This window comes from Brienomyrus brachyistius, chromosome 17, assembly GCF_023856365.1.
Source record: "Brienomyrus brachyistius isolate T26 chromosome 17, BBRACH_0.4, whole genome shotgun sequence".
NCBI lineage: Eukaryota > Metazoa > Chordata > Actinopteri > Osteoglossiformes > Mormyridae > Brienomyrus > Brienomyrus brachyistius.
The window spans coordinates 4,348,622-4,376,250 of record NC_064549.1 but is presented as its reverse complement, the minus strand read 5'-3'; the positions used below and the strand labels follow the sequence as shown (position 1 = coordinate 4,376,250).

The following is a 27,629-nucleotide window of genomic DNA, read 5'->3' as shown; positions in this document are numbered from 1 at the left end:
TTTAAATTCAAAAGCCTTTTATTTCACATATTTCACATATTGTTACAAAAAAATCAGCTCAAGCATCCTTAATTTACACACTTGTGAAAATCATAATCATTACATATTAGATTTAATCTTTACAGTACAGCTAGCTATCTATTGGTAAATGGTGATACATTTGAAATAAAAATGCCATTTACAAGGTATCTGAAACAATGTACAACTTCAATTCCCCAGATTAGAATATTCCAGACCTCCCTTTTGATATTTAATCTTCAAACAGGGCCAAACAAAAAATTCAGAATGCTCAGTGTTTAAGGTGTTAAAATACAGTAGGCGCAAGAACGTGACAGGCAGATTAAAATAAATTCTTTCCAGAACCAGTGCTTTGTTAAATGTAATGTATTGTATGGTGTGTGAGAGCCTTATACATTTACATATCCCAGGAAGCATAAGGCGGCTCTAAAAGAACACATAGCTTGAACTAGTGATATGTACATTTATTTAAAAGACCTTTTCAGTCAAGTCTGGTACAGCAATCCTCCAGTGTCTCTAATGTGCTCAACTGAGTATAGTTGTAGTGATATTTTGCAATAGTACAGTATGAAGACATTTCCTGGTGCTTAGAAATTCCTGGAACTGGGATAGGCAGTCTTGTCCAGAGAGGGCCGCTATGTGTGCTGGTTCTCTCTGCAAATCCCTAATGAAATTACTAATTAAAAAACTTATTGGCTAAAGAGTCCTCACACCTAGGTTTGAACAGCTCCTTTGCAGATAAGATTGCCCACTCCCAACCTAGAATATATGAGCAGTTAAAGATGGTTGGACATTTTTAAGAGAGGAGTCCTTACCAGCAAGTTAAATACACACCTATGTGCAGCTCTGGGCATCAGTTCAATTAAATAAAGCCTAATTACTTGTCATTTTCATTTGATAGGCTGTTGAGTTACTTTTCACTCCACCTCACAGGAGTCTTGTATGTGAGTGCATCTTGCCCGTATATAAAGCTCTTTGCTGGAGAGCGTGACCTCCCAAGATGCCTCAAATGTTTGAATGGGAAAGCCCCCCACTTTGGATGGAAGCAGTTGTGTGCAAATCCTTTGTAGCATGGTTTACAAGCACCAAAATGGGCAGAGTACCACCCCCATGGCTATTGAACGTGGATTCACCTGTAGATATGCAGGCTGAATATTAAATAGCAGGGTTATGTGGGGGGGGGCTATGACACGAGAGGCCAGGATGAAGAAAGGCAACTGATTCAGCAGCAAGTATCATATACAACAATCTCCTCGCTTCATGTCCTGGAGAAATCCTGTCTGACCTGCAGCCCAGTTTGTCAAATCTGTATCCAACTGTGGGACCATGAGGAAGAAGAAAAATCTCTGCCTGGCTCAAAGGAGGAAGAGGAAGCGTAGGATTTGCTGACCTCTCTCCTAGAGGCTGGCATCTCATTTTTCTCCCCAGTTTTGTTTATTTTATATATATATATATATATATATATATATATGTGTGTATGTATGTGTGTGTGTGTGTGTGTGTGAATTTTAGCAGCCTATCACAGTGACCAGGGGTGAAGCTTTTTTTGTTGTGTACCAGTAGTCAAAAACAGTGAATGTCCTTCGACATTTAGAGAAATAATTCAAATAGGCCTTATTTGTGTTGTGGATCAGTCCCAGGCTTGTATCAGGGAAAAGGATGTGCAGCAGGTGGGGTGGGGGGGCTTGGTGCTGTGCCCATGATTCTCCTCCTCCTTAAATCACAAAGGTCGGCTGCTCCTTAGTTTTCCACTTCCATGTATTCATCACACTCCAGGAGAAACAGGAAGATGACAGAAGTGGACCATTACTGATATTTTTCAGTACTCACTAACTAGATGAAAATCGACTGAACTGACATGAATCAACTGATCGAATAAAATGTAGTCTTTCTTTCATTTCAATTTGTAAAGAATATTAATTGCTTATAGTTGCATTTACTAGAAACAAAGACATGTTAATGTTTTTAATTCAAGAGTCCCCTGTCACATATCTGTCGGATATGGCCCTAGTTACCTGATCGAGGCTTTTTTTGTCCCCATTGACACCCTGAAGCAGCACAGTCTCTTCCGTCTTGTCCGTCTTCATCTCCATGACAATGTCGTCTTTCTTACCCTTTTCCTTAGTTCTGTGGAGACATTAATATCCTTGGTCACAAGACAACATGCGATGATCAGCCCAACTGATCATTTAAAAATCTGTAGTTTGTGCTCACATTTCCTTCTTCCCAGAATGTCCACAGGAGATCTTGCCCTTCTTGTACAGAAAGTAGAGGATACTCCCCAGGACAGCCAGCAGGAGAATGGAGATGATAATGACAGCAATAATCACGCCACTCTCTGGTGGAAAACAATGGAAATGCAGTCACACGCATTTTTCTCTCTCCTTATGTTGCCAGTATTTACAATCTGAAGATTAATGATTCAAAGGATGTCATAGCAAAGTTATCTTCATTTTCATGAAGATGCTGACAGCTGACAACATTTTCTGTGCTGTAAATCTGAAGGGATTTATGACCTCAGTGTTTTATTGTCCTGAATTGAAGCACATAAGCACTATATGCCCAACTGAAGAGACAGCCATCAACATATGATTACGCCCCATTTGGCATCACACAGCAGCCAGTGTAGATGACTGGATATCAGCTCAATAACATTTGCAATATTATTAAATATTACTTTGCTGTTGAATTACAAAAGTACAGTAAATGCAGTAATTTTAACTGGAATTTCCACTGGATATTTGTACGTAAGGGGTGTGTGTATTAGACATGGGATACACACCTTTTTGAACCTTCTCTGCTCTAGTACCTGTTAAACCAGATTACAATTATTAGAACAGATTAGATTAAACATAGGCAGTAGGGATTTTTGTTGAGTCATCCAACTTTTCATTTGTTATGGTTAGTTATCAAGCTGGTGCATGTGTGTTTGGTCAGGTCCAGGATTGTTATTCTGGATTATTGTGTTGCCATGTAAAGGTGATTAGCATTGAGAGGCTATTTCAGCTCTCAACAGGAAGTCTTTAAACAGTCAATGCAATTCAAACATAAAATTCGAAACAAAAATGTTCCCTGCAATGGCAGCAAGGGCCAGTGCTTAAGTTTGATTAAAGCTATGTGCCCCTCTGCTCTTCATTCCCCAGCCAGCTGCATACAAGGCACGTTCTCACTGTTGGGTATGGGTCAGAACTGGGAACAGGTCACGTTCTCACTGTTGGGTATAGGTCAGAACTGGGAACAGGTCACATTCTCATTGTTGGGTATGGGTCAGAACTGGGAACAGGTCACGTTGTCACTGTTGGGTATGCGTCAGAACTGGGAACAGGTCACGTTGTCACTGTTGGGTATGCGTCAGAACTGGGAACAGGTCACGTTCTCATTGTTGGGTATGGGTCAGAACTGGGAACAGGTCACGTTGTCACTGTTGGGTATGCGTCAGAACTGGGAACAGGTCACGTTGTCACTGTTGGGTATGCGTCAGAACTGGGAACAGGTCACGTTGTCACTGTTGGGTATGCGTCAGAACTGGGAACAGGTCACGTTGTCACTGTTGGGTATGCGTCAGAACTTGGAACAGGCACGTTGTCACTGTTGGGTATGGGTCAGAACTGGGAACAGGTCACGTTGTCACTGTTGGGTATGGGTCAGAACTGGGAACAGGTCACGTTGTCACTGTTGGGTATGGGTCAGAACTGGGAACAGATCACGTTCTCGCTCATGCGTGTGGGTCGGAACTGGATACAGATCACGTTCTCACTGTTGGCTATGGGTCAGAACTGGATACAGATCACATTGTCACTGTTGGGTATGGGTCTGAACTGAATAGAGGGCACACCTTACCAGTCACTCAAGTGTTGTCACATACCATTATTGTCAGGTGGAAGTGAACTTGATATACCTATAAAACAAATATATTACCACAGATTACCTCTCACATAGTATTTCCTTCATGAAAATCAGCTTGATGTGTAAAAGGCTTGTATACATAAACCCAGCAAAGTAACAGACACCCTAAACCCCCTGCAGAGCCCAGTTGGCTGCTGGCACTTACTGGCCCTGACCCTGTAGAACTTCTCGTCTGTGCCCTCTTCATTGATTGCAATGCAGGAGACTGTGAGGTTAGAGGTCACCTTCATGTCCAGCGCACTGAGAGTCCTGCCCTCCAAATGGTTGCTCCATCCTGTCATCTATATTAACCAGCAGAAGACCATGTGGGTCAATCCATGTCAAATCTTCACACTTTTGGACGTCATCGTCACGGATTTCAAACAAACTTGGGATGCTAATTTGGTCACATGAGTAACTCATGAAACTGAAATTGGGCGAGTCTTGGATAAATATTCAGGGAGATTTAAGCGAACATAGTTTTAACTTTTTGGTGGGGCCTATGACTTTGACTGACTATATTTACCTTAATGCAAGCTGCACATAAGCAGTCCTCATATTGTTTTGAAGCTATTGTTCAGCTCTATAAGTTGAACAAGTAATACGCCATCCCCAAATGAATATGTAATAACTGATTAAAATATTAACAATTCAATAACAAAAAAAACAACCTATATTTCAAAATTGATCATTTTTTTTACTAAAGCTAGAGCATAATGTCAAACATCTCCAGAAAATTTGGTCTTTGGTTTTTAAGGTGTTGCTGAGATATCTTGACTTAAAGGTAGCATCACATGGTTTCATATCACTAATGGGCCTTTTTAATGGCAGCCAAACTAACATGAAATAGTATAACAAGCACAGGTGTAAGTGATAAATAAAAGGTTACAAATATACTTCGGATCATGGGGCTGGGATGTCACCTGACTGTTGTTGACTTTCCAGGTGAGGGTTGGTGTAGGTGAACCCAGAGCCTCACAGGTCAGGTTCAGAAAGTCCCCAATGTGGGTGTCCATAATGACATCATCTGGAGAGGTAATCATAGGGGGCCCTGTGGGGTGGGGGAGGTATTAATGATGTCATACCTACCCAACTGCATTACCCCTCTATCCACAGTTCTTGTACCGTGGGAGATGGTGGGGGGTTATAGGAGCTCACCCAGGGTGATTATATGGATGGCGGCACTGCGATGCAGATTGGGCAGAGAGGATACAGTCACTTGGCATCTGTACTCCCCTGCCATTCCATAAGACACATTTTGTAGCTCTAGCACATGTTCCTCTCCAATCGTCTTTCCACCCTACAGTCACAGATTGACAGATGGTTACTGTCAATCACAGTCAATGTATCATGTGGACCACTCGATTAACTGGTATCTATGGCAACAGCAGTAGTACCTTGAACCACTTGGTATGGGTGCTCAGGGAGGACAAGGCATTACAGGCAATCTTCTGGCTGTCGCCCAGCTTCATCACCCTCCCTTTCTCAGCCGTAAGTACCACTTCATCCAGGTCTGAGGAGATCACAAGTAGAGCATGGAAATATCGTGTCCCTTACTCCCTCATGAAAACGCTTGTTGTGTATGTTTTTTTAGCAAGATGGAGCAGGTGAAGAGCTGTCTGGACAGGTTTTACAGCACTCACAGTGGACTTGAAGCTTAGTTTTCCCCTGGTGCTGGTCGAGTATGACGTTTATATCCATGGGGTCACACAGGTACGTGCCACTGTCTGCACGAGTCACGTTCTTTAGCAGCAACTTTTCCCCATCTTGTTCAAAATCCATTTCGAAGTCCTAGGTACAGCAGAGGCAAACAGATCCATGGCACTGCACACACTCATGCAGGTGCATAGACATGCATGCTTACTTGTGGTCACATGTCCCTGTATGATTTGGAAGTGTTCACTGCAGTGCAAAATCCACTGTAATTTTGTGAGCTGTTAAAGCAATAGTTCACAACCCAGCCACCCTGCACAACTCCACATTTTTGGTGTAATCCACCATCTACATGTGGTAATTAGTTGACCAGTAAAATTAGATGTGTATGTAGCACAAAAAATGGACTGGCTTTTTGGGGGGGATGTGTTGAGGACATATGAAAACCACTATGGTAAGCAAGAGGGCTGGTTTCCTACCTCCTTAGAAAACAAAAAATATGACGGTGGATTCCCATTTCCACGACAGGAGATCTCCACCGTATCCCCCTCTTTGACCTGCCTCTTTGGATGCGATATCCACATCTCAGTCTTCGTTGATGGATCTGTGTGTGGGTAGTAAAAAAGGGCAAGGCTTTCATTATACTGGTACTTGTCAGTGTTCAGGAGGCCCACAAGTACATGAAGGCATTGTACATATGTTGTTTCAAAATGTGCGTACATGTACGGTCAGGTGTGGGACTGGTATGGTACTCGCGTGTGCTTTGGTCAGGTGTGGGACTGGTATGGTACTCGCGTGTGCTTTGGTCAGGTGTGGGACTGGTATGGTACTCGCGTGTGCTTTGGTCAGGTGTGGGACTGGTATGGTACTCGCGTGTGCTTTGGTCAGGTGTGGGACTGGTATGGTACTCGCGTGTGCTTTGGTCAGGTGTGGGACTGGTATGGTACTCGCGTGTGCTTTAAGAACATAAGAACACAAGAACTATACAAACGAGAGGAGGCCATTCGGCCCATCAAGCTCGCTTGGTGAGAACTAAACTAATAGCTCAGAGTCGTTAAAATCTTATCTAGCTTTGATTTAAAGGAACCCAAGGATTCAGCTTGCACTACATTATCAGGAAGGCTATTCCATACTCTGACTACACTGTGTGTAAAGAAGTGCTTCCTTAAATCCAGCTTGAAATGTTCTCCCGCTAATTTCCACCTATGGCCACGAGTTTGTGTATTTAAACTAATGCTGAAGTAACTATTTGGTTGAACAGCATCCAAACCTGTTAGAATCTTATATACCTGGATCATGTCCCCCCTCAGTCTCCTTTGCTTGAGACTGAACAGATTTAGCTCAAGTAACCGTTCCTTGTATGACATTCCTCTAAGACCAGGAATCATTTTTGTGACCCTACGCTGCACCTTTTCTAAGGCCACAATGTCCTTTTTAAGATATGGTGACCAAACCTGCACACAATATTCTAGGTGAGGTCTCACCAAGGAATTGTATAATCTTAGCATTACCTCCCTTGACTTAAACTCCACACACCTGGAGATATACCCCAACATCCTATTGGCCTTTTAATTAACCCCGTCTAGCTTACATTATGTAGAAAATGCTGACATTACGACGTTGTGAATTTTGCTTTGCTAAATTAGTGTGATGCAGTATCAGAGGTCACATTCTTATACCTCAAAACCGTTCTTCCCAAATCCAACATGACAGCACTTTGCCAACTTACTTCGAAGAGGAGCAGCTCTTGTTCCCTTGTCACTGACCCTAACTGATACATTTGCTGTGAACCGAATGGTCCTTCAATCAAACTGACGGACCTGTGTGTGTAGTGCAGATGTGTTTATTCCTTCCCAGATCAGGGCTACAGTTCCGTTCGCTCTTGTACCCGTAGCAGTATATATTTAATATTTTAATCTGACAAGGGGGGGGGGGGGGGGGGTGCCTTTTTTGGTGTAAAACGGCAATATAACTTTTAGTCCTATTTGACTCTCCCTGCCGGCCCCTGGAGGATGGGCTCCCCCTTTGAGTCTGGTCCCTCCCAAGGTTTCTTCCTTCTTGGGAGTTTTTCCTTGCCACTGTCGCCTTTGGCTTACTCACTGGGGGCTTTGGGTGGGGATGCTGTAAAGCGCTTTGAGATGATGTAATATCGTGAAACTGCACTATACAAAAATTAATTTGTTGTTGTTGATATAACTTTCAATATGACATTCACCTGTCCAGTGGCTTTCAGGAGCTCCGGGGGATTCGCTGCTTGACGTATGGACAACGCCTAACGTGTCAGTTGCAGGTTATCTGCGTATTTCTCCTCACCTCCAATCGTTTACTATCGATATTCTCATCCTTTTACTGTCTCGAGGGCGCCCGCGTGTGTGCGTGTTTGTATGAGACATTCGCAAGGCGCCCTGAGCTGTGTATGCAGCCCTGCCCTCCTGCTGCAGACTGAAACAGCAGCCAGCAAGAAACTGTGACCAGCTGCTTTTTGCGTACTTTAGAGTAATAAATCGTACTGTCGTACTTTGGTGTAAAAATGCGTGCCTGCTACGCAAAATGTATACAGGTTGGTAGGTCTGCATGCGTTTGTTTTGGTCAGGTGTGGGACTGGTATAGTGTGTGTTTTTGTCCGGTGTGAAATCAATGTGTGTCTACATTTGTTGAGGTCTAGGAACAGTATGGGGCATGTGCAATTGGTCATGGCTGGGGTCACTATGGTGCACGTGCATTTTGTTGGGTTGGGGGTGAGTATGTTGTGCGCTTATGGTAGGCACTTACAGTGAACAGTGATATTGATGTGCTTTGATTCCATCATCCTTGTTTCACCAGGTAACTGGTAGGTGACCTCACAGTAGAAGAGTGCGTCCTTATCTTGCTTGGTCACTACATAGTAAAGTTCACTTTCGATGGTAAAAAGGCCGCTGGACTCCTGTATCTCCCGCTGCTGTATGAATACATCTGAGAGAAAACAGAACAGATTCATTACACCACCTACTCAAGCAGGTATCCCTTTTAGCAAGAATCCACCAGTGAAAGAAAAACTGAGGTTAACCAATCATAAGTAAATGCCAGAGCACAACTGAAGAGTGAAAAGTTAAACCAAACAGAGGCAGGAAGTCTGTGTGATGACAGCCCTGACTCTGACTGTCTGCTTTTTCTCTGCCTGGCTTATTCAACTCTCTACTCACCTGTGCTTTGCTGCAGTGTGGTGCGGTCACGGTACCAAGTAATTTTTGGTCTAGGGTAGCCATTTCTGGTCTTGCATGTTGCGACCTATAGCAGGGGTGGTGGGGGAGGGATGAACAGTGCAGGCAAAAGTAGAAGGCAGTCTCTATGCTGAAGGTCCCTGAGTGTCCAATTCTTTACTATTTCCGTAGAACAGACTCTGTCCACTTATACATCTGGACACGTGAACAGAAGTGGATCCATACAGTAGAGCTTCCCCTGTAGCTTTAGCGTGATGTAAACCCCTTGACATGTCTGCCCACAGTATCTCCTTCCCACACAAAAGAAATGAGACAAAGAACCGAGCATCTCACCTTTAACCGCTCATTGCTGTCGACTCTGAATATAGACTCAGCGTCTTCAATCTCTGGTGAATCTGGTGATTCTGTCAGTGGTGTGAGGGTAGCAAAAAGTTTTGTTTTAACATCAAACGTCCTTTTGTCCAAGTCAATCTCTTAATTCACGTTTAAATCAGCATGTCTTGAATAACTGAATATTTATTGTGACAAAAATTACATATGAAAACATGATTAAAAAACCTTAAATTTTATTTGATGGCTCAGTTTAGTCAGAATTATATTGGACACATAATTATGTTTTTATTAGCAGACATGCCATCATATCTAATTCTCATACATGGTTTTTAATTGTTAATTATATTCCACTGTTGACTAAGGTATCTGACTATTCTGCATGTTGACAGTTCCATCTCTCTGGTACACATAACCCCAGAGGTGTACAGGCGTAGGTTAAAAAAGATTGCAGATAAACTCCCCACAAAGAGACGGTTTACTTCCAGTTGCTGGCAGTCGTACCGAACACCTTGAGACTGGTCTGGTGTTCCTGCATCCCAGCCGACATGCCATCCACCTGGCAGGCAAACTTCTGCTCGTCCTTCACCTTCAGGTCCATTATGGTTAGCACTGTTTCTCCCCGCCTGTCGTCCTCAGAGTCCCAGCTGATGTTGATGCGGCCGACGAAATCGGGCAGCTCATCGGAAAAGCTCACGGTGATGTTGCTGTTGTAGATCCTCTTTCTGTCACCTTTTGACTGGTGAACAGGGACCTTTTAATGATCTTGGCTGGTCTCCCCATGTATATGAACCAGTGTTAACTTGAAATATATCATCAGTTTTGTCCTCGACTTCGCACCCTACCCAGTTCTCATCCCTGACTCCTTTCTGTTCATGTCATCCCACTGTCAACAATTGCGTTCTTGCTTTTGACACGTACAAACTGGGAGATGCTCTTGTGCCACTGGGCCTGCTGGGATTGGCGGAGAATATACTCACCGCAGTCCACTGTATAATCACACCCGGGGGCTTTTCGCTGAAGAAGTATGAGCAGGAGATCTGTGCCGTCTCTCCCACAGAAAACTCGACAGCGTCCTCCATCTGCACACTCAGCTCTGACTGCACTAAAACACATACATGGAACAGGTATATGCATTTTTGTGGGCACTCTTCATATTTTTCTGTGGCATATCCATAATTCAAACTGTGACAAACTTAACCCCTACCCAGCCCTAAAATTAACCATAAGTAATCAAATAAACTTTTTTGGCATTTTTAAATTTTAGAATGTTTTATATATAAATCTCTGAATGCTAAGTAAAAAATATATATACATTTTTACCTTGTCCCTACAAGGTAAAAATAACAGGTCTTCATCACATTTTAATACATATATTGCACATTCCCTAACCCCTCCACCACACATACACTCACACACACACTCACACTTACATTTGGGCTGCTAGCACAGACGCCTGTCCAGTAGGGACCAGAGCCATTCACCACAGAGCCTCTAATCCCAAATACAGTCAACCCTTGGATAACGAACATAATCCGTTCCAAATTCTGTACATTAATCAAATTAATTATTCCCATAAGGAATAATGGGAAATGAAATAATCCGTTCCAGGTCTAGTATAAAAACCCACTTTTATTGGTAAATAATGCACGAAAGGTTTGTTTAAAAACGAAAAACAATAATATATATTTAAAACAATTATTTTACTTTGCATAATAAAGTTGACATCAGGGGCTTGCTGGAATGGACAGGAATCCCCTCCCAACACTTCACGGCTAAACCGTTTTTCGCATAAATGAGCGTTGGCTGGCGGTCCCCGTCTTTGCCCGTAAAGAACAAAACAGAACAGGACCAAGCGGCTCTGCTGGGCAACCATCAGCTAACCCGGTTGAGTGGGTAAGCTCTTCGCATAAATCAGCGTTGGCTGGTGTTGGAGTTAGACTCCACCGAGTCCGTTGATGAGGGAAGGATGCAGTCTGAGGCGAAGGTTGGTTGCAAGTCAGCTCTCTTTAATGACGACACAGATTGCAATCAGGGAGCACACTTAGATGCACAAAACAGTACATACCAAGAGTAGCTCACTATCTCTTGTCTGTTTCTAGCTTTTATACCCCGTTTAGGGCGTCTACTGTTCTTGTTGGTATCTTTCCAGTTGGTGTAACATACAAGTGTTGTTGTGAAATTGCTGGCGTTAGTCCCCACACCGTTCCCTTTTACCTTGTCTTGTTATGTTGCAATTTAGCAGTGTCAGCGACCCCCTCCCTTGTTATGTCCCCGCATGTCAAGCGTAAGCTTAATGTTACCACGACCCTGTCAATGTACCTTCTGCTTTCCGAAATTTACTTGCACTTCGAGGAGGGCTGGAGCCCCCCTTTTTGTCCAGCCTATGTTCCAGTTCCAGTTAGTTCCCCATTCTCAGTGTGACAAAGGTTAGCACGCGGCCTAGCCCCCCTTCACTGGCAGCCTCCCAGTTTCCACGTAAAAAACAAAACTGAACGGGAGGAAGCGGCTCTGCAGCACGACCACTGGATAACTTGTTTGGCTAAATGTAATGAATGAAAAGGTTTGTTTAAAAACACAACAGATCAGTAAAATTATGAATTAAGCAATCTATAAAATAAAAACTACGTAATCTGAAAAAGAAAAATGTAAACAAAACAAAGCGTGGGTATCGTTTATGAGGCTATAGAGTGGAGCGTTCAGTTAGTCCACCCAGAAAGCGCTCGCGGACGGCGCTCAGCCTCTGCCAGCCAGCCATTGAGTGACTGGCCGACGGTTCGCTAACCGCGTTTGTGTTCGTTTTTCAGTATGAGAAAAAAATGTTCGTTAATATAGACGTTCGTTAAGCAAGGGCTGACTGTACCACAGGCGCACATGGTCCACATGGTGTTGCAGGTCATCATCATCTCATGCAGTATGCATCGTCAGGTTGGCTGTAGTACACACTGCCAACCCCCCCCCCCCCCCCCCCCCCATCCCCCCACCCACAATCAGGAAACAGCAGCACATGCTCCCAGTGAAGGCCGCCCCATTACAGGGATCTGATTAAGGAACCCACAAAGACATTTTATGTGCATTAGTCCAGCAGCACTGACTCCTACTGACTCCTGTTTCACCCCAGATGGAAAAGCAATGTCAGTTGAGAACATGGTCCATTGGCATAAGTATAAAACACCACAGTGGTCTAGCTCCAGGACAACACACCTGTGCGATGCATCAATCACCAAGAGCATGTTTTATTACATATAACGAATGCCCCCTGCCCTTTGGTATTGACATGCCTAGCAGGCCACATCTGGGCGCGCTAATGTCAGTGTGCCCTGGTGCTGCCCCCGCTGCATGACCAAGGCGCCTTGTTAAAATCTTTAAAAACAAAAACTGATATTTTGGTAACTGGCTGCATGCTGCTATTTATTTTTAGAGAGACACATCACCCTCCTGCAATACGGAAGACACCAGTGGTGAAGTGGAGGTCATGAGATAATTTCCATTTTAAAAACGTGAACAAATATTCCATTTTAATAATAGCCACCACAATTGGACATTATGATAAACATACTGAGGGAACCTCCCCCCTCCCCCCCAGCCTGGGATATCTGCTACAGGCCCATCTTGGGGTCGTGGGCTGAAAATTTTGGGAATCCAAGTATTATAGCAATCCTTAGAGACCCACAGACAGACGACATTTATGCTCCCTCCCAGACATTTTTGCTACCTACTGGAGCCGAGAGGGAGTGAAAACGTGGATTCTCTGTGGGTCCCTGCAGACCAGTTTGGGAAACCCTGCACTAGGGGGTGAAGTGGGATAGTCCTGGGGAATGACCTCCTCATGCATGTGACAGATGTACCCACAAGAATACACGATGTTTAAACTCGTATACAGTGTTTTTTGTTTGTTTTTTTTTTCTCAAAAGTACTTGTAGCTCATCCCATAATACTCTGTTCATGTTTAAAATGTGCTGAATGCTCCTGCAAGAAACAAGTCTGCTGTTTTATTTATTGAATTTTAGAATTTATTGATCAGTGATCATTGGTGACACACCACAGCACACAGTGCACAACAACGAAATGTGTTCTCTGCATTTAACCCATATGTGACCATGTGACATAGCAGGGGCAGCTAATTCAGCACCCAGGGAGCAGTGCTTGGGGATGGTACCTTGCTGATCAGGGATTCGAACCAGCAATCCTTCAATTACAAGTGTGCTTCCCATTAAGTCACCACTGCACTGAAGTTTGTTTGCTTCGCTGTAGTCATCTTTTGGAGGAGTTTTGCTGGACTTTCATGTTCTCTATGGGACGCAAGGTAACTGAGGACCCATGTAGCAGCCAGCTGGTTCAGGGTGTAAGCATTCTTTAAAAGGGCAGCACAGCTGACAGGAGGGGCTTATCAGGTGGACACGATTGCTGCCTGGCAACATGCCTGGTTCCTGAAGCCAGCCTGTGAAGAGGCAGCATGCCATGCAGGCAGCTTCCCTGGAGACTGTTGCTGTGGCTAGTGTATCGAAACACCTCCCACCAAAATACACACTCCAAAATAAATAGCCACCACAAAAAGCACATGATCGAAAGGTTACAGGTGCAAACAGGTATGTGCTGGGGGCGAAAGTCTCAGCCCTATAAATAGCAACTTTGCTTCCCTCGGCCCAACTGATTGCCTGGTGGAATATTTTTCAAATAAGTAATTCAGGTTAAAAGTATAACAAAATGAGAAAAGCTTCCTTTCTGAGCCGTCTTCCTCAGGCCCCCTTTTTAACTGCACAAGCACAGACTGCCCTCAGGGCAAATTTTATCTGTTTACTCATTTATTAAGCAGGAAGGAGCCTGAGGCCTCCACTAAATAAACTGGTTTCATGCTCCCCTTGATCTCAATTCAGGACTTTCAGATATTCCCTAAAAAGTTAATGTAAAAAGGTCATTTTCTCGGTCATTCTGACTGTTCTACAACCTCACCGTCAGTCGCTTAAAAGTTCTCTTATCCTGGAGTAAATGCTGTGATTCAGTGAGGATGCTGTTCAGGGGTACCATACTTTTGGTACTAATAATTCAGTACTTTCTCTTTTATATTGATTTTTGGTCAGGTACCAATACCAAAAGTGCCAGTAGGAAAAGTACCAGACCAGCTGGACTTTTGCAGTACTCCAAACTAGGGCTGAACGGCTTATTGATTTCAAATGGAAATCGCAATTAGAAACAATCGCAAAGACAGTGAATTAGGATATAAATTATACAGCACATCTGCCCCAGGGTTTGTCCTGAGAACAGTTTTACAAATTCATGTCGTCCTTGTTTGACAATCACTCTTAGCAATCAGACGTGCTGCCCTCCTCACGAGCCGGTTATGCTCAAATCAGCTCTTGTGGAAAAAAAATGAACTAAACCATATATTTAAAAAAATACACTTAACACAAGACATATACTTTCAGCAAAGTGTATTATTTTGAGATATCCTATTGCAACTTAAATAGCACTTACGAACTAATTAATTACATTTAAAAGTACATTAAGTGCTATATTTTAAGTCTACTCATACATGCATTGTCAATTATGTGTACTTCAATGCTATTTTATTTCAATTAGAGTTGAACTCCATTTTCACTTATATGTTTAAATTGTAATGTTTTTCATATTTTTGAGGTTGACAAAATAATGTATTTCAAGTATACTTATATATGATTAAATATATTAAGCCATATTAATGCAATAATTTAGTACTCATTAAGTATTCGTTTCAATAGCTTAATCTTGTAAAATTGATCTCAATTCCACACCGGTAATAAAATAAAAACCTCGCTTTAACAAACACCAAAAAACTGATCAATTTAATCACTATTACAAGAGGGTATGTGCGGTCTAATTATTTCAAAACGACATACCTTGTAAATAGCCTGTAAGGATTTCAAACAAATTTTCAGAAATAATTTTATATTTATGATGTAATATATGGGCCTATATTTGACATAAAATTTCTTGCCTGAGCGAGTCTGAAAGCATGTGTGATGCTGGATGTGAGAGATCTGGCAACCCTGAAGACATACATTTAAATATTTAAATAGTTTCACCAGAGTTTATTTGTACAGAAAAAAAACCATTACTTTATACACTTGTTAAAAAGCGGAAACTTTGACAAACATGAAATCACCAGTTTACTACGATTTCAGGAACATTGGAGTGTTTTGATTGAATGTGCAAGATGTAGCTGCTGTTATTAACGCCAATGGCTCATTAACGCAAACAAAAGGGTCACATACGCTGAAATACGCCGGGCTTAGAGGTTAAAGGTGTTTGTCGCTCTTTGGCGTGGGAAACCACAGTTCTAGTGATACTGGGGGTCCAAGCATTTTTAGCTGCAAGATCACTGTTTTTCGTTTAACTGCAATTGTTTTATTTTTTTATTATTACTTAACGCAACAGTCACAGCTTTTGTGATTATCGTTTTATTGTTATTCTCTGCTAAGTTAAAAACTAATAGTCATGCGAAAAAATTTGCCCACCCCATTAAATATTTAGTTCCTTATTAAGAAATAAACATATCAATATTAAATCATCTTTCACATCATATCTGTAGATATCACCTATGCTTGAACAAGAAAGCAAATTCACTTAACTATGGTGCCAATTTCCACTGAAATGTATACATTTAACAAAGCACTAGTTAAACTGATTAAATAGAATGAAATAGGTAGTTTTGGAATATTCTAATCTAGGGAATTTAAGTTGTATATTGTACACTGCGTAACTCAAACAGATGTTTCAGATACCTTGTAAATGTCATTTTCATTTCAAATGTATCACCATTTAACCATAGATAGCTAGATTTAATCTTTACAGTATAGCTAATGCAAATCTTATGCAATATTTATATTTTTCACAAGTGTGTAAATTAAGGATGCTTTTGAATTTAAAGTAATTCCTGTAACTGTCACAGTAAGTAATGACATGTGAACAACCAGTTCTGTAGCCCAATCTGAGCTAATTAAATTAGCATAGTAGACCTCTGAGGTGCCCCTTTCCATTGTGTGAATTTTGGGAACATTACTGGCTAATTGAGAGTTCATCCCAAACGCCCACACCCTCACTGGCCTTCCATGGAAAAGATTCCCCACCCCTGCGTAATTCTGAAATTGCCTATGGGTTGCCTATTTTGCCGATTTGCATTTTGGGTTGCCTGGGCTGCCAAATCTTCTAAACTTTGATGTGTTGGTAAGGATGACGTTTTCAATATTTTGAACCAGATTCTAATTCTATGTAATTGAAATAGTAATGGATGTGAGGGTGTCCTTACATTTTCCTTAGTGGAAATTGGCATCACAGTAAATTTCTTCTGTTAAATAAGTGAATTGGTTTCTTTTGCATAGGTGTTGCATTTATATGAATACAATTTGAAACAAGATTTAATATTGATATGTTGATATTTCCTAATAAAAAGTACTAAATATTTAATGGGTGTCCTAATTTTTTCACGAGTTTACATGTTGGAAGCAATTCATATCCAAGTTCTCATGCTTGCACTAGAATACAGACCAGTTAATATTTTGACGGTCTGGTGTGGTAATACTGTGTCATATGTTTTAAATTTCTTACACACTAAATATGGAACTGGAGCTTGACATAAAAAATTATATCCCAAATAAAAGTATTTGCTATAATATACTAGGGCTACATGATACTGGAAATTGTGATTTTGTTAAAATAAATATTAGGATATTTATAAAAAGGAGTTCAATATTAATGAATTGTTCACAAACCTGTCATTTAAATGGCAAGGATGAAAAGGATTGATTATCTTGGCAAATGCGTGCCAAGACACTCATGCCAAGATACTTTTGCACTCATGCAAAAGCAGTTGTGGTAAACTTACATTTTTTAGACATATACAGATGCTCCTCTACTTAGGAAGCATCTACATTCCAAATGGCCGCTCGTAACTTGAAATGTTTGTAAGTCGTTATTCAACATCGTCTTAAGGGTATACACAAGTACAAAGAAGTAGGATGCTGGGAGTTCGCACGCTACACTGCTGCGCGGCGGGAGTAGCGGCCAGAAGACGTACTAGGCGGAACTGGCTTACTGAAAAAAAATTTAAAATGACACTGCAGACAGGAAACAGGAGCCCAAGGAACACAATTTGGAGTTACAGTCATCTTCGTTCATATGTCTGATAGTTCACAAGTAGAGGTGGGTCTGTACTATATAATCTTGAAAATGAACAATTAAAATTGCAAAGCTTGCGAAGTTGTTCCCTATGACAGAGTAAATGTTTCAGCGAAACTTAAATCCCCCCATGCTGTAATGTCCATACAGTATGAAAAAGCTCAATCTTAACCCAGCTGACTATAACAGTCCTTGAAACGTGAGAATTGCATGTGACGTTGTTTATTAATATCGCACATCACACAGCCTTATATACCGCACCTTGTGTTGTGATAATTCAGTGCCAGTACTAGTCATTACACCAGCAGAAAAGGTACCACACTTTTGGTATTTTTCTGAAGTACTAAAAAAAAAAAAAAAACCAAACACAGTGACCTTTGTAGTGGAAAAGCACCCAAGAGTCGTCAGCCAACTGAGCTCTTCCAAGTTGTGAAATCAGCAGAGGAGGCAGAAGAACAAGAGCTGAGAACTGGAAATATATGAGATTGAGCATAAACAGACTGAAGACCCTCTCATACATACAACCTGCACCTGAACAAAGAGCATCGCACTAACAATGCAATAGCCATGGGTTCTACACAAATCATAACCCTTCCCTCTACTGCAAGTTGCTTTGGACAAACAAACAAACATTCTCACACTGAGAGTCACATGAGTACTCTACTTCTGGAAGGTCTCTTTCATTTCCTCTGAAGTTTCTCCACACAGGTCCTACCTGCTATCAGTTAGGAAGCCCAAATAGTTAATCCCTCCAGATGCCCCTCAACCTGACACCATATGACAACCCCAGACTTTCCAAAGATGTAGCTTTAGCTCTACGACCTCCTGGCCTCACACGGCACCATCATCAAAACAAACCAGAAGACCTCCATGTTGCTCTGGAACGCCAAATGTCACATGTATGTGGGCCATGCTCTTAGTGCTGTCATAAAAACTCTTTCATTCCCTGTTTAATGGTTTTCTTTTGGCAATTATCCAAAAATCACAAAAAACTTGTAAATCTTCTTCCAGCTGCAAGAAATGCTCTCTTTTCCCATGTCCAAAAGCTCAAAGTGGTTCCCACATCAGCAAAAATTTCCGAAGGTCCCCCAAGGTCATGAACTCCCAAGAAAGGAATGACACTCATTCCTGTCCCCCCCCCCCACAATCCAAAACAACCTCTTGGGGTGGGGGGTCTGTTTGACGACTCTCCATGGCCAAAATTACTGTGACCAAAATAACAAGGTGACTGAGAAGTGCAGCAATGAGGCCTGGCGATGGTTCGAGGGGTTACATTCTGCTTGAGCGGATTCTAGCTCCAAAGATACAAGTCTGGAGCTTTGTTTTGGTGGTGAATGCTTTACCCAAGCAAATAAAGTATTCCTAAGCAGCTCGGGCCTGTTTTTTGTATGCCCCTATACAGGAGTGAACCTCTGTGCTGGGGGAAAAAACCCAAAATCCACCATAAGCACAGGGCCCATAAGATTAAAGAGGCATCATTTAAGGGAACTTAATACCTAAGTATTACAAGCTATTAAGAATATGAACAAAACCACAAATATACATAATTCCTAAAAATTCATCATCCTTAACAGGGTCGTGTTGAGGATGGAGCCAATCTCAGCCCATCATGGCACACGAGGCAGTGGACAGCCCTGGGTGGAATGCCAGCCCATCACAGGGCAGGAGGCAAAGCATAGCCCTGGACTGGATGCCAGCCCATTATGGGGCACGGGGCAGTGCACAGCTCTGGGTGGAATGCCAGCCCATCACGGGGCAGGAGGCAGTGCACAGTCCTGGGTGGAATGCCAGCCCATCACGGGGCAGGAGGCAGTGGATAGCCCTGGGTGGAATGCCAGCCCATCACCGGGCACGGGGTAGTGGACAGCCCTGGGTGGAATGCCAGCCCATCACGGGGCAGGAGGCAGTGCACAGCCCTGGGTGGAATGCCAGCCCATCACTGGGCACGGGGCAGTGGACAGCCCTGGGTGGAATGCCAGCCCATCATGGGGCAGGAGGCAATGCACAGCATTGGGTGGAATGCCAGCCCATCACGGGGCAGGAGGCAGTGCACAGCCCTGGACTGGATGCCAGCCCATCACGGGGCACGAGGCAGTGGACAGCCCTGGGTGGAGATGGCAGTCCAACACAGGGCACGAGGCAGTGGACAGCCCTGGGTGGAGATGGCATCCAACACAGGGCACAGCCTAATAGCAATTTGAGTTGCCAAGTCACATGAACCTCACGTTATTGGATTCCAAAGTAAACACTAGGAAAAGATGCAAACTCTACAGACCAACAGAGGTAGATATACATGATTCATCAACAGATAAATAAATAATGAGTAACAGACTCATAAATAGGCTCAAAAGCAACAAACATTTTTAATAAGTAGCATGTAGCAGAACCAAGTGTATGAGTGATGAGTCCTGCATCTACACAAATTTAAAACTCCCCGGCTCATCTTGAGAGACTGGAGCTTCAGGAAACAGCATCAATTATTAAGCATTGCTTAATGATGGAGGCTGGGAAGGCCCCACCCTTCGGAAAATGCATTGGCTGATCACACACAAAACTCTCAGGCAGTAAAGGGCAGCCTCCCCGGGGACGGACAAGCTAAAAGCCGGCCTGAGCAGGGCTCTTACACATGGACAAAGATAGGGCCACAGTGACCCCACCCCCACCAATATGCTGCTGTGGGAGTCTCATGGTGTGTGACTGTGATGTAATGGCAGCAACGAGCAAGTGACTGGACTGTTAGCATTGATACAAAGCACCTTGTCCTGTTTTTCATTCTCTTACGTTTTGACTCTTTCCCACCCTTGGTGATTAGGCTCTGGGGTTGGATCAATCACCTGCATGATTCCTTTGCTTTTTCTGGAAGTCCGTCTAAAGTTTGGGCTGTTTATCAAATCTTGATGAGACCCCTATTCATTCTGGCAAACCTGCTACTCTAATCAGATCCTGCTCCATTTTGTCACACACAAAACCCCACACTTACATAAAACACAACTGATTCATTCCCAGCTGTCAAACACACGACACCCCAAACTGGCTCTAGGACTTGGCACGTCGAGGCAAACTCAAGCAAAGAGCACTGGAAAGACCAACAGCAGGAACAAGGGGAACATGGGAAATGGGACTGAACAATGCAAACAAAACCCCCAAATAAGACTCCATCTGCTCAGCACACCGGGTGGGTGTGTAATTCCGGGCAATCAAGACGACAAATCTGGAAGAGACAGAAACATCTGGACAATAGGTAATAAACTAAAATTAGCCCCATAGAGGTGTAAATGCGCCTCTCTCCCAGAATATATGCATTCCAGTCAGAGAGCACCTACAAGACTGAACTGCTGAATGACTGTTTGGTCCAAACCAGGGGCAGCTCGCGCACCCATGAAGATCATTTTGCCAAACAGCCCTATAATAATTCCAAATACAACTAATAATACAATGTTTGGACTTGTGCGCTAGATATCATGCATTCACTCATTTTCATTTAGTCTGTACAGATGTCTAAAACTTTCACACTGTGACTGTAGTTTCGATTATACAATTATCACTAACATTCACTGGCTGGGGGGCGGCCTGGTGGTGCCTCACACCTCTGGGACCCTGGTTCGAGTCTCCGCCTGGGTCACATGTGTGCGGAGTTTGCATGTTCTCCCCATGTCATCGTGGGGTTTCCTCCAGGTACTCCGGTTTCCTCCAACAGTCCAAAAACATGCTTAGGCTAATTGGAGTTGCTAAATTGCCCGTAGGTGTGCATGTGTGAGTGAATGGTGTGCGAGTGTGCCCTGCGATGGGCTGGCCCCCCATCCTGGGTTGTTTCCTGCCTCGTGCCCATTGCTTCCGGGATAGGCTCCGGACCCCCCGCGACCCAGTAGGATAAGCAGTTTGGAAAATGGATGGATGGATGATCATTTTCATGATGGACCACAGCTGATGGTTATCACTAGACAGACATCGGCTCCACATTCCACGGGTAGCCTAACAGAAGCAGCATTTTGGCCTCAGTAGAGACCATCAGAACTTAGTCAGATTCAGCAGTTTTGGGGAACGTTAAAATAAACTTAATTTATAACTTATTATAAATATCAGTCTAGTGATAAACTCCCACTTTTTAAAAACAACTTCCTGTTTAAGTAAAATGCCATGCACATATACAACTGAAAAGCATTCACACACACTACTGAAACTGTCTCATACAAACAACTGAAAATCTCTCACGCAAACTAGATAACTTTTACACACACTATTGAAAAGCATTCACATACACTAGCAAAGACGACATTTTCGGTTGTGTATGTAAGCACCTTTTACTAGTGTGTCTGAAAGCGTTTTAGTTGTTTGTGTGAAAGTTTCAGTAGTATGTGTGGAAGGTTGCACTAGTGTTCGTGAGCTTTTCAGTTGCGTATGTGAATGAATACATTTTCAGTTATTGATATAGGAGTGTTTCAGTTGATTATGTGAGAGTCCTTCAGTAGTTTACGTAAATGCTTTCACTTGTGTGTGCAATTTCCAGTGCACTGTGTGAAGCATTTTGGTTTCACATACGTTTATGCATGGTAATTCTGAATAAAATCCCTAACAGCCCCTCATAATAATGGGTAGGGTAGTTTGTGATACTCTTATTTTCTTAGAAAGCTCTCATCCTGGAAATAAGGTTGGAGACCTCTGGTGCATGCAGTAGGCTTACAAACATGTACTGTATCAGTGTCAGTGAAGCCTGTTTCATACTCTAATCTAATCTATCGGGCCTGGCTCCCGCTTTGACGGATTATCTGCTGGCCATCAGTGGTGGGCTGATTGTACGACTGTACAAAAAGACTGAGCATGTTCTGATCTGTAACATATCATAACACCACATTGCAAAACCATGGAGACAACAGCAATTTCTTATCGATCATTAATCTGAGACTCAGGCAAAGCTGAAGAGTCTGATTATCTAATAAAGGTCTCCAGACCTCTTAGTGCCAAGCGACACTGCCTCATGCTTGCCCCCAGCATGCAACGCACTTCAACAGGCAACATGTTCTCCTTGGATCGGTCCTCTGAACATAAGTGCCCTTCAGAAGAACTGATCAGGATGCCTTTTATGGCTGAGACACTGACCCTGTGGCTTTCCCTTCTTTTCCTTCCCTGATTATGAACCACATTTCCACAGATGTTTTCCTACAACCAAACTGCACATTGCGGTTTTTAGTTAATTTGTTGTGACAGATTATACAGTATAAACAATCCTCAACAGTTGTTTAGCCACTGCATGCTCTGACAGAAAGCCACAACTCAATGCTCAGAGAAAAGGTTTTGTAGGGTCTGTCCTGGCAGTGACCCAACGTATGGGAATAGAGATCCTGCAGCCACTTGCATCAGACTGGGTGCTCCATGAGGAGTTCAAGGTCGGGGGTGGGAGTTTCTCCCCCGGGAAATTCCAGGCATTCCATATCAACATGGAAGGTGTGTCCCTCATGAACGTCACACAAGTGCTGTTATATCAGCCATAAGGAGCGAGCAAAGCTTGAGTAATTGGGACTGGGTTCCATATGGAGTATGAGTTGGCATCAGAAATCACCAAAACCCAAACAATCTTCCCATCTTACTCAACTATGTCATTGAGAACATGAGGCCCCTATTTGTGAGACTGATGTGTGCAATCGAAGCTTCAAGCTTCCCACTTAGCTTACTCCCAGCCCTCAGGAACAGAAGACGCCTGTGTCTGTCATTTCTGGCTTGGGAATGAAGATGCAAGGAGTCAAGTTGCATCGATCACTCCATAAGTGCTTCCACACAACAAAGATACCCCAGTTCATCATGGTGGCACATGTACTATTAAATCTCACCAGAGAATTACAGTAGAAGTAGGTTGAATAATTGAATCTACTAAATAGCCATGACTGACTACTTGCAAGTTTTCCTACATTTTTCAGTTCACAGACCCTAGTTTATAATAACTGAATATTTAAGTTGCATGACACCAAGGAATTAAACCATTTTCTCCAGTGACTTAATGGCTCTGGTGTCATTATAGGAAAATATGAGGTCGAGAAATATACAGGAACAAAATATGTGTTGGGATTTATTGCAGCACATGCTGCTACACTCGTGTTTCCCTTCATAACAATGTGAGCTGAGTCTTCCTCACAGATCAGAGTAAGCAGGCAAATTGCTATACTCATGAGAAGCGGAATGTCTTTGTGGGCTAAATTATCAGCACATTCCAGAACAGTTCAACAGTCATAATCATCAGTTTAGATTTTCTTAAAAGGCTACTTTATTTTTTACATTTACATTACATTTACAGGATTTGGCAGACGCCCTTAGCCAGAGCGACTTACATAAGTGCTTTGAGACTCTGCAATGAATTTCCGATGCTAGCTCAATAAGGACCCAAGCTATGAATACTATCTCTGAGAACTCCGTTGAGTAGTTTTACAACTACTACTACTATTATTATTATTGTCTGTGATGCCTTTGTCTTACCAATTATGAGCAACTTTTTTACACCAACTGTCTGAAACCTGAGTGAAAGATGTTATTAAATCAAATGGGGACCCATTTGTCAAACAGGCAGTGCGGGGTGGAGCCTGGTGACACTGCTGACAGCACATCATAGACCCTGACCCCAAACTATAGCAAAGGATAGTGCAGAGCAAGCAGGAGGTGAATACATGTAAAGAACTGAATTTAACAGCCATACGATCTTTTGAATGAGCAGTGGTGGTACCCTGATGTCCTGGCAAAAAAACTGTGGTAACATTTTACTTAAGGTCATGTTTTTAGTAATTTATAGAGAATCATAACAATAATGCATTTATAAAGCATTATAAACATGGCAATAAATATTTATCAAAAGGCACAACACATTATAGCCATGTGTATTATGCATTATGAACACTTTGTGAAGCTTTCCTCTATAAGGCACTATATAGATACAAGGTCTCCTTCCTAGACCGTCAATAATCCGAGTTCTTCAAAAGGCAGGCTTTCTAAGACACATGCACCTATACTCAGGTTTCTGGATGCAGATTGTGCCAGATGATGATCTACCAATTATAGTTGATGTGTGAAAGTTTAAGATGTAGACAGACCTCTTTCTGCTTATGCATATACATTAATAGCAGATAATTTTGATACCTTTCCAGAGGTTAATCTATGACCAGGAGGTTGTATTTATTGCAGATTAAGATGTTTCTGTTTATAATGTAATTACTGGAGATATGGAGCAAATGTGGGAACCCCATACCGAGTCATTTGGACCATTTCAGGATCACTAAGGACATCACTAAGTCTCTGGATGAAGTGAGCACAAAGCACTCTCCTCATCATCTCCTCCAGCTCTCAAAAATATGTTGCTTTGAATAAAAGCAACTGCTAAATAAAATGCTAATTATTCGACTAAAAACTGCTGACATGATTCTCCATAAATTCACAACCGAGCCCAGATTCACTGCAGACTTCCTGAAATGTCCAACATCAATACACTCAGCCTCTTCTTTGACTGCCATTAAAGCTTGAAACATTTAAAGATATTACAGGTTAAACTACGGAGTAAGATAATGGTGTCCAATGAGTGTTATTGCATATGGTGAACTCTGGGACGGCTCTGCCTTTTCAGGGGTCTTAGGCAAAGCTTTACTTGGAAGATCCCCCTACCAAGGAAACTGATGATTTCACTTACTCCTCAATGTAAGCAATTCATTAGCCCACGGCAACCGTTTACTCTGCCTATAGCTACAGCCGGGCCCAGGTCCCAGTTAAACTAGCGAGAAAAAGCAAGAAAATGAAAAAGGAGAACTTTACGGATCGAGATGGCAAACAGTGGCTTTGAATGTGGACAGTGGATATGGACAGTGACATGTCCATGGGGTTTTCTCCTTGTCCAGACATCATTAGTGACAAGGTCAACAAATAGAAAAAACAAGATTAAATGAAGGAATCTTGAGAAACAAGACATGAACCTTTCTTGTCTTGTCCTCGAATTGACACTGGGATCCCAGGTCACAAGGGCAAAAGAGAAACAGGCAAATACATGCAAATTGCAAGGAACAAGGCAAAGGTGAAACAAATTTGGAAAAGAAAAGCCTTAAAAGATTTCCTGTAGTTCCTGACCAGTGCTGGAGATGCTTGTGGCAGAACTGGAAGCTGGTTGAGAGCATCTTCTTACTGCTTTTTCAAGCAAGTTGGCTTATAACAACCTGGAGAAACAGGGTTCAGACCCAACCTTATGTCCTCAATCCTCCATGCATGACATCACAATGACAACAAGGCCAGAGGCAGGGAACTTTAGGGGGAGCATCAATGTCCTGGTGCCAAGCCAGCAGCCAAATGTGCTCATGCCAGTTTTTCCCATGTGGATTCCCACAGAACCCTGATAAGTGCCATGTCCAGTCTGTAACACAAACAAGAAAAGTAAAACAAGCCCACTGGGGTAAGCTCTTCTGCTGGCTCACGTCTTTTGCTTTTAGACAACATTGAAAGCACAGCTTCCGGGATATCAGCAGCACACTTAATGGGTGAGGAGCTGGTGCGTATCGCCAAGGCTGCAAATTCAAGTCTACATGCGAATTTTTCAGCCAACACCCAAATCTTTTAGCTCAAACTTAAATAAAAGCAAAGCAGTTGGAGGTCAATGCCCTGCATTATGCATAACAGATTTTCAGCAGAATTAATACTGCATAACAAAAGACTGAGCATTTCTTCTTGGCAGTGAATGTTAACTGCACCTATCTTTCCAGAAAAAAAAACAAAAAAACCACACAGCAAGAAGCTGAAAGACAGAGCAAAGAACAATGTGCATGTACTGTATATGGAAGTCCAGCGTAGCAATCTGGCAGATAAAACTTCTTGATGTCATCTAATGTATAAATATTTGGAAGGAAAGGTGGAGAGGAAATGAGGCCAAGATGGAGGAAAAATAGGAGATGAGAAGAAAGAGGGGATGTAGGAAGGAGTAGCAGCCAAGCTATGGGCAGTGGTGGCTTAATGGTCAGGGAAGCGTACTTGTAATTGAAAGATTGCAGGTTCGAATCCCTGATCAGCAAGACACCACTGAGGTACCCTGAGCAAGGTGCCGAACCCAAGCACTGTTGAATTAGCTGCCCCCTGCTATCTCACAATGTGGGATATGGATTAAATGCAGAGCACACATTTTGCTGTCGTGCTGTCGTGTGTGAGCAGTGACTATCACTAAATTAAAATTCACTAAAGGGTCCCTGAACAGAGGAAAGTTCAGCCAGCACCACACGCACATCATACATGCGTCCATCCTGCATCTCGAACTCCTTTTTCAGGTTATGGACCGGCACCCCTCTCAGATGACTCAAATCAGATGACGAAAAAAGTTATTCGCCCTGTATCAACTACAGAACCAAAGATCAGCGTTCATTGCAGTTTAGCAAAAATACATACCGCAATCGCGTAGAGAAACTGATTAGTTCCCCAATTTTAAAGCTTTCTCTCGGTGGTTTGTAGCCTACTGAAAGCAGCCATAGTCAAAGTGGACGCGTCTCAGTTTAACAAGTGTCTCAGTTTGGTCTGTGCGACGTGAAAAGCCAAATGACACTGAAGGCAAAACGTGCAATTCTTAAATCTCCTGCACTTTTTCTGACAGTCAATACGCATGCAGTTGGCAGATTTATCGTCTGAAACAAAATAAAATAACGGCAACATTATTCATGGGACACTGATAAATTAAAATAAATAAATAAAATAATGTAATCGGAATGGAAAACGAATTACATTTAAAAATAGTGATCAAGTTAACCTGCCACCCTATATTCTTTTTACTAAGAACACTTGTATTAAAGTGGAAACTATACGTAGAACTACATGTGTTGAACAACCTGTGTGATCTGACGCCGCACAAATCTAAACATGGCCAAATCACATTGTTAAATAAGTGAATAATAGTTTACGTTTGGTATAATTTGCGTTAAATAGTTCAGACTTTAAAAAACACACACACCCGTATAGTTTATTCCTAATCTACTACACATAAAAATAAATCCTAAGATTAGGTAGATGCCCTTTCCAGCTTATCACATTGTTTAATACGCGCGTTTTAAGCTTGTACACCACGCAGGAGCGCTTATGTGTAAATGCTCACTAGCGTTTCTCCGTTTGCCGCAAACAAACCTTGAACCTAGAATCGGTCATAATCCCACCCCAAGCGCTCCACGAAGTTTCCCTACACAAGCCGGCTTTGCCTAAGAGACAGCGCGCAGTAACTCAGCAAGATTGCCTATCGATTCCTGGTGCGCTTACCTTGCAAAGTCAAGAAGATGACATGAAGTCCTGCGGAGTAAAGAGCGCTCTTCGACGCGGCCATCCTCAAACCAAGTCGGATCCCGTCAGAAGAGCGAATGAAGGCACTGAGACGCGGACCCTAAATAGATTCAGTGAATG

General features: G+C 42.6%; 1 protein-coding gene and 1 long non-coding RNA gene across 4 annotated transcripts; one reads left to right on the top strand and one right to left on the bottom strand.

Moving 5' to 3' along the window:
* On the bottom strand, positions 1-27,629 carry LOC125712257 (cell surface glycoprotein MUC18-like). 2 transcript variants are annotated; one of them, XM_048982127.1, is made up of 17 exons: positions 27,489-27,629; positions 10,067-10,191; positions 9,591-9,825; positions 9,090-9,160; positions 8,739-8,823; positions 8,329-8,508; positions 6,036-6,160; positions 5,547-5,694; positions 5,301-5,416; positions 5,062-5,203; positions 4,827-4,954; positions 4,070-4,205; positions 3,884-3,916; positions 2,801-2,827; positions 2,233-2,356; positions 2,034-2,145; positions 1-1,788 (listed from the first exon to the last, which is right to left on the bottom strand). In XM_048982127.1, the coding sequence occupies exons 1-17, from the start codon at positions 27,550-27,552 to the stop codon at positions 1,759-1,761; spliced, it is 1,881 nt and encodes a 626-aa protein (XP_048838084.1). In that variant the 5' UTR covers positions 27,553-27,629; the 3' UTR covers positions 1-1,758. The 2 variants fall into 2 exon arrangements, with proteins under 2 accessions (XP_048838084.1, XP_048838085.1); XM_048982128.1 differs by lacking the exon at positions 2,801-2,827.
* On the top strand, positions 3,269-3,783 carry LOC125712324 (uncharacterized). Of its 2 annotated transcripts, none has more exons than XR_007383257.1 (3): positions 3,269-3,385; positions 3,428-3,511; positions 3,679-3,783. It is a non-coding gene; the product is annotated as an uncharacterized LOC125712324 (long non-coding RNA). The 2 variants fall into 2 exon arrangements; XR_007383256.1 differs by having other exon boundaries at positions 3,428-3,553.

Excerpts from the sequence above, each read along its gene's own strand:
- LOC125712257 (XM_048982127.1), bottom strand. The coding sequence starts at position 27,552 with ATGGCCGCGTCGAAGAGCGCTCTTTACTCCGCAGGACTTCATGTCATC. Across the intron at positions 9,826-10,066 it reads TGATTATACAGTGGACTGCG|TCAAAAGGTGACAGAAAGAG; the intron begins GTGAGTATATTC and ends CCTGTTCACCAG. Across the intron at positions 6,161-8,328 it reads CATCAATATCACTGTTCACT|ATCCATCAACGAAGACTGAG; the intron begins GTAAGTGCCTAC and ends ACCCACACACAG.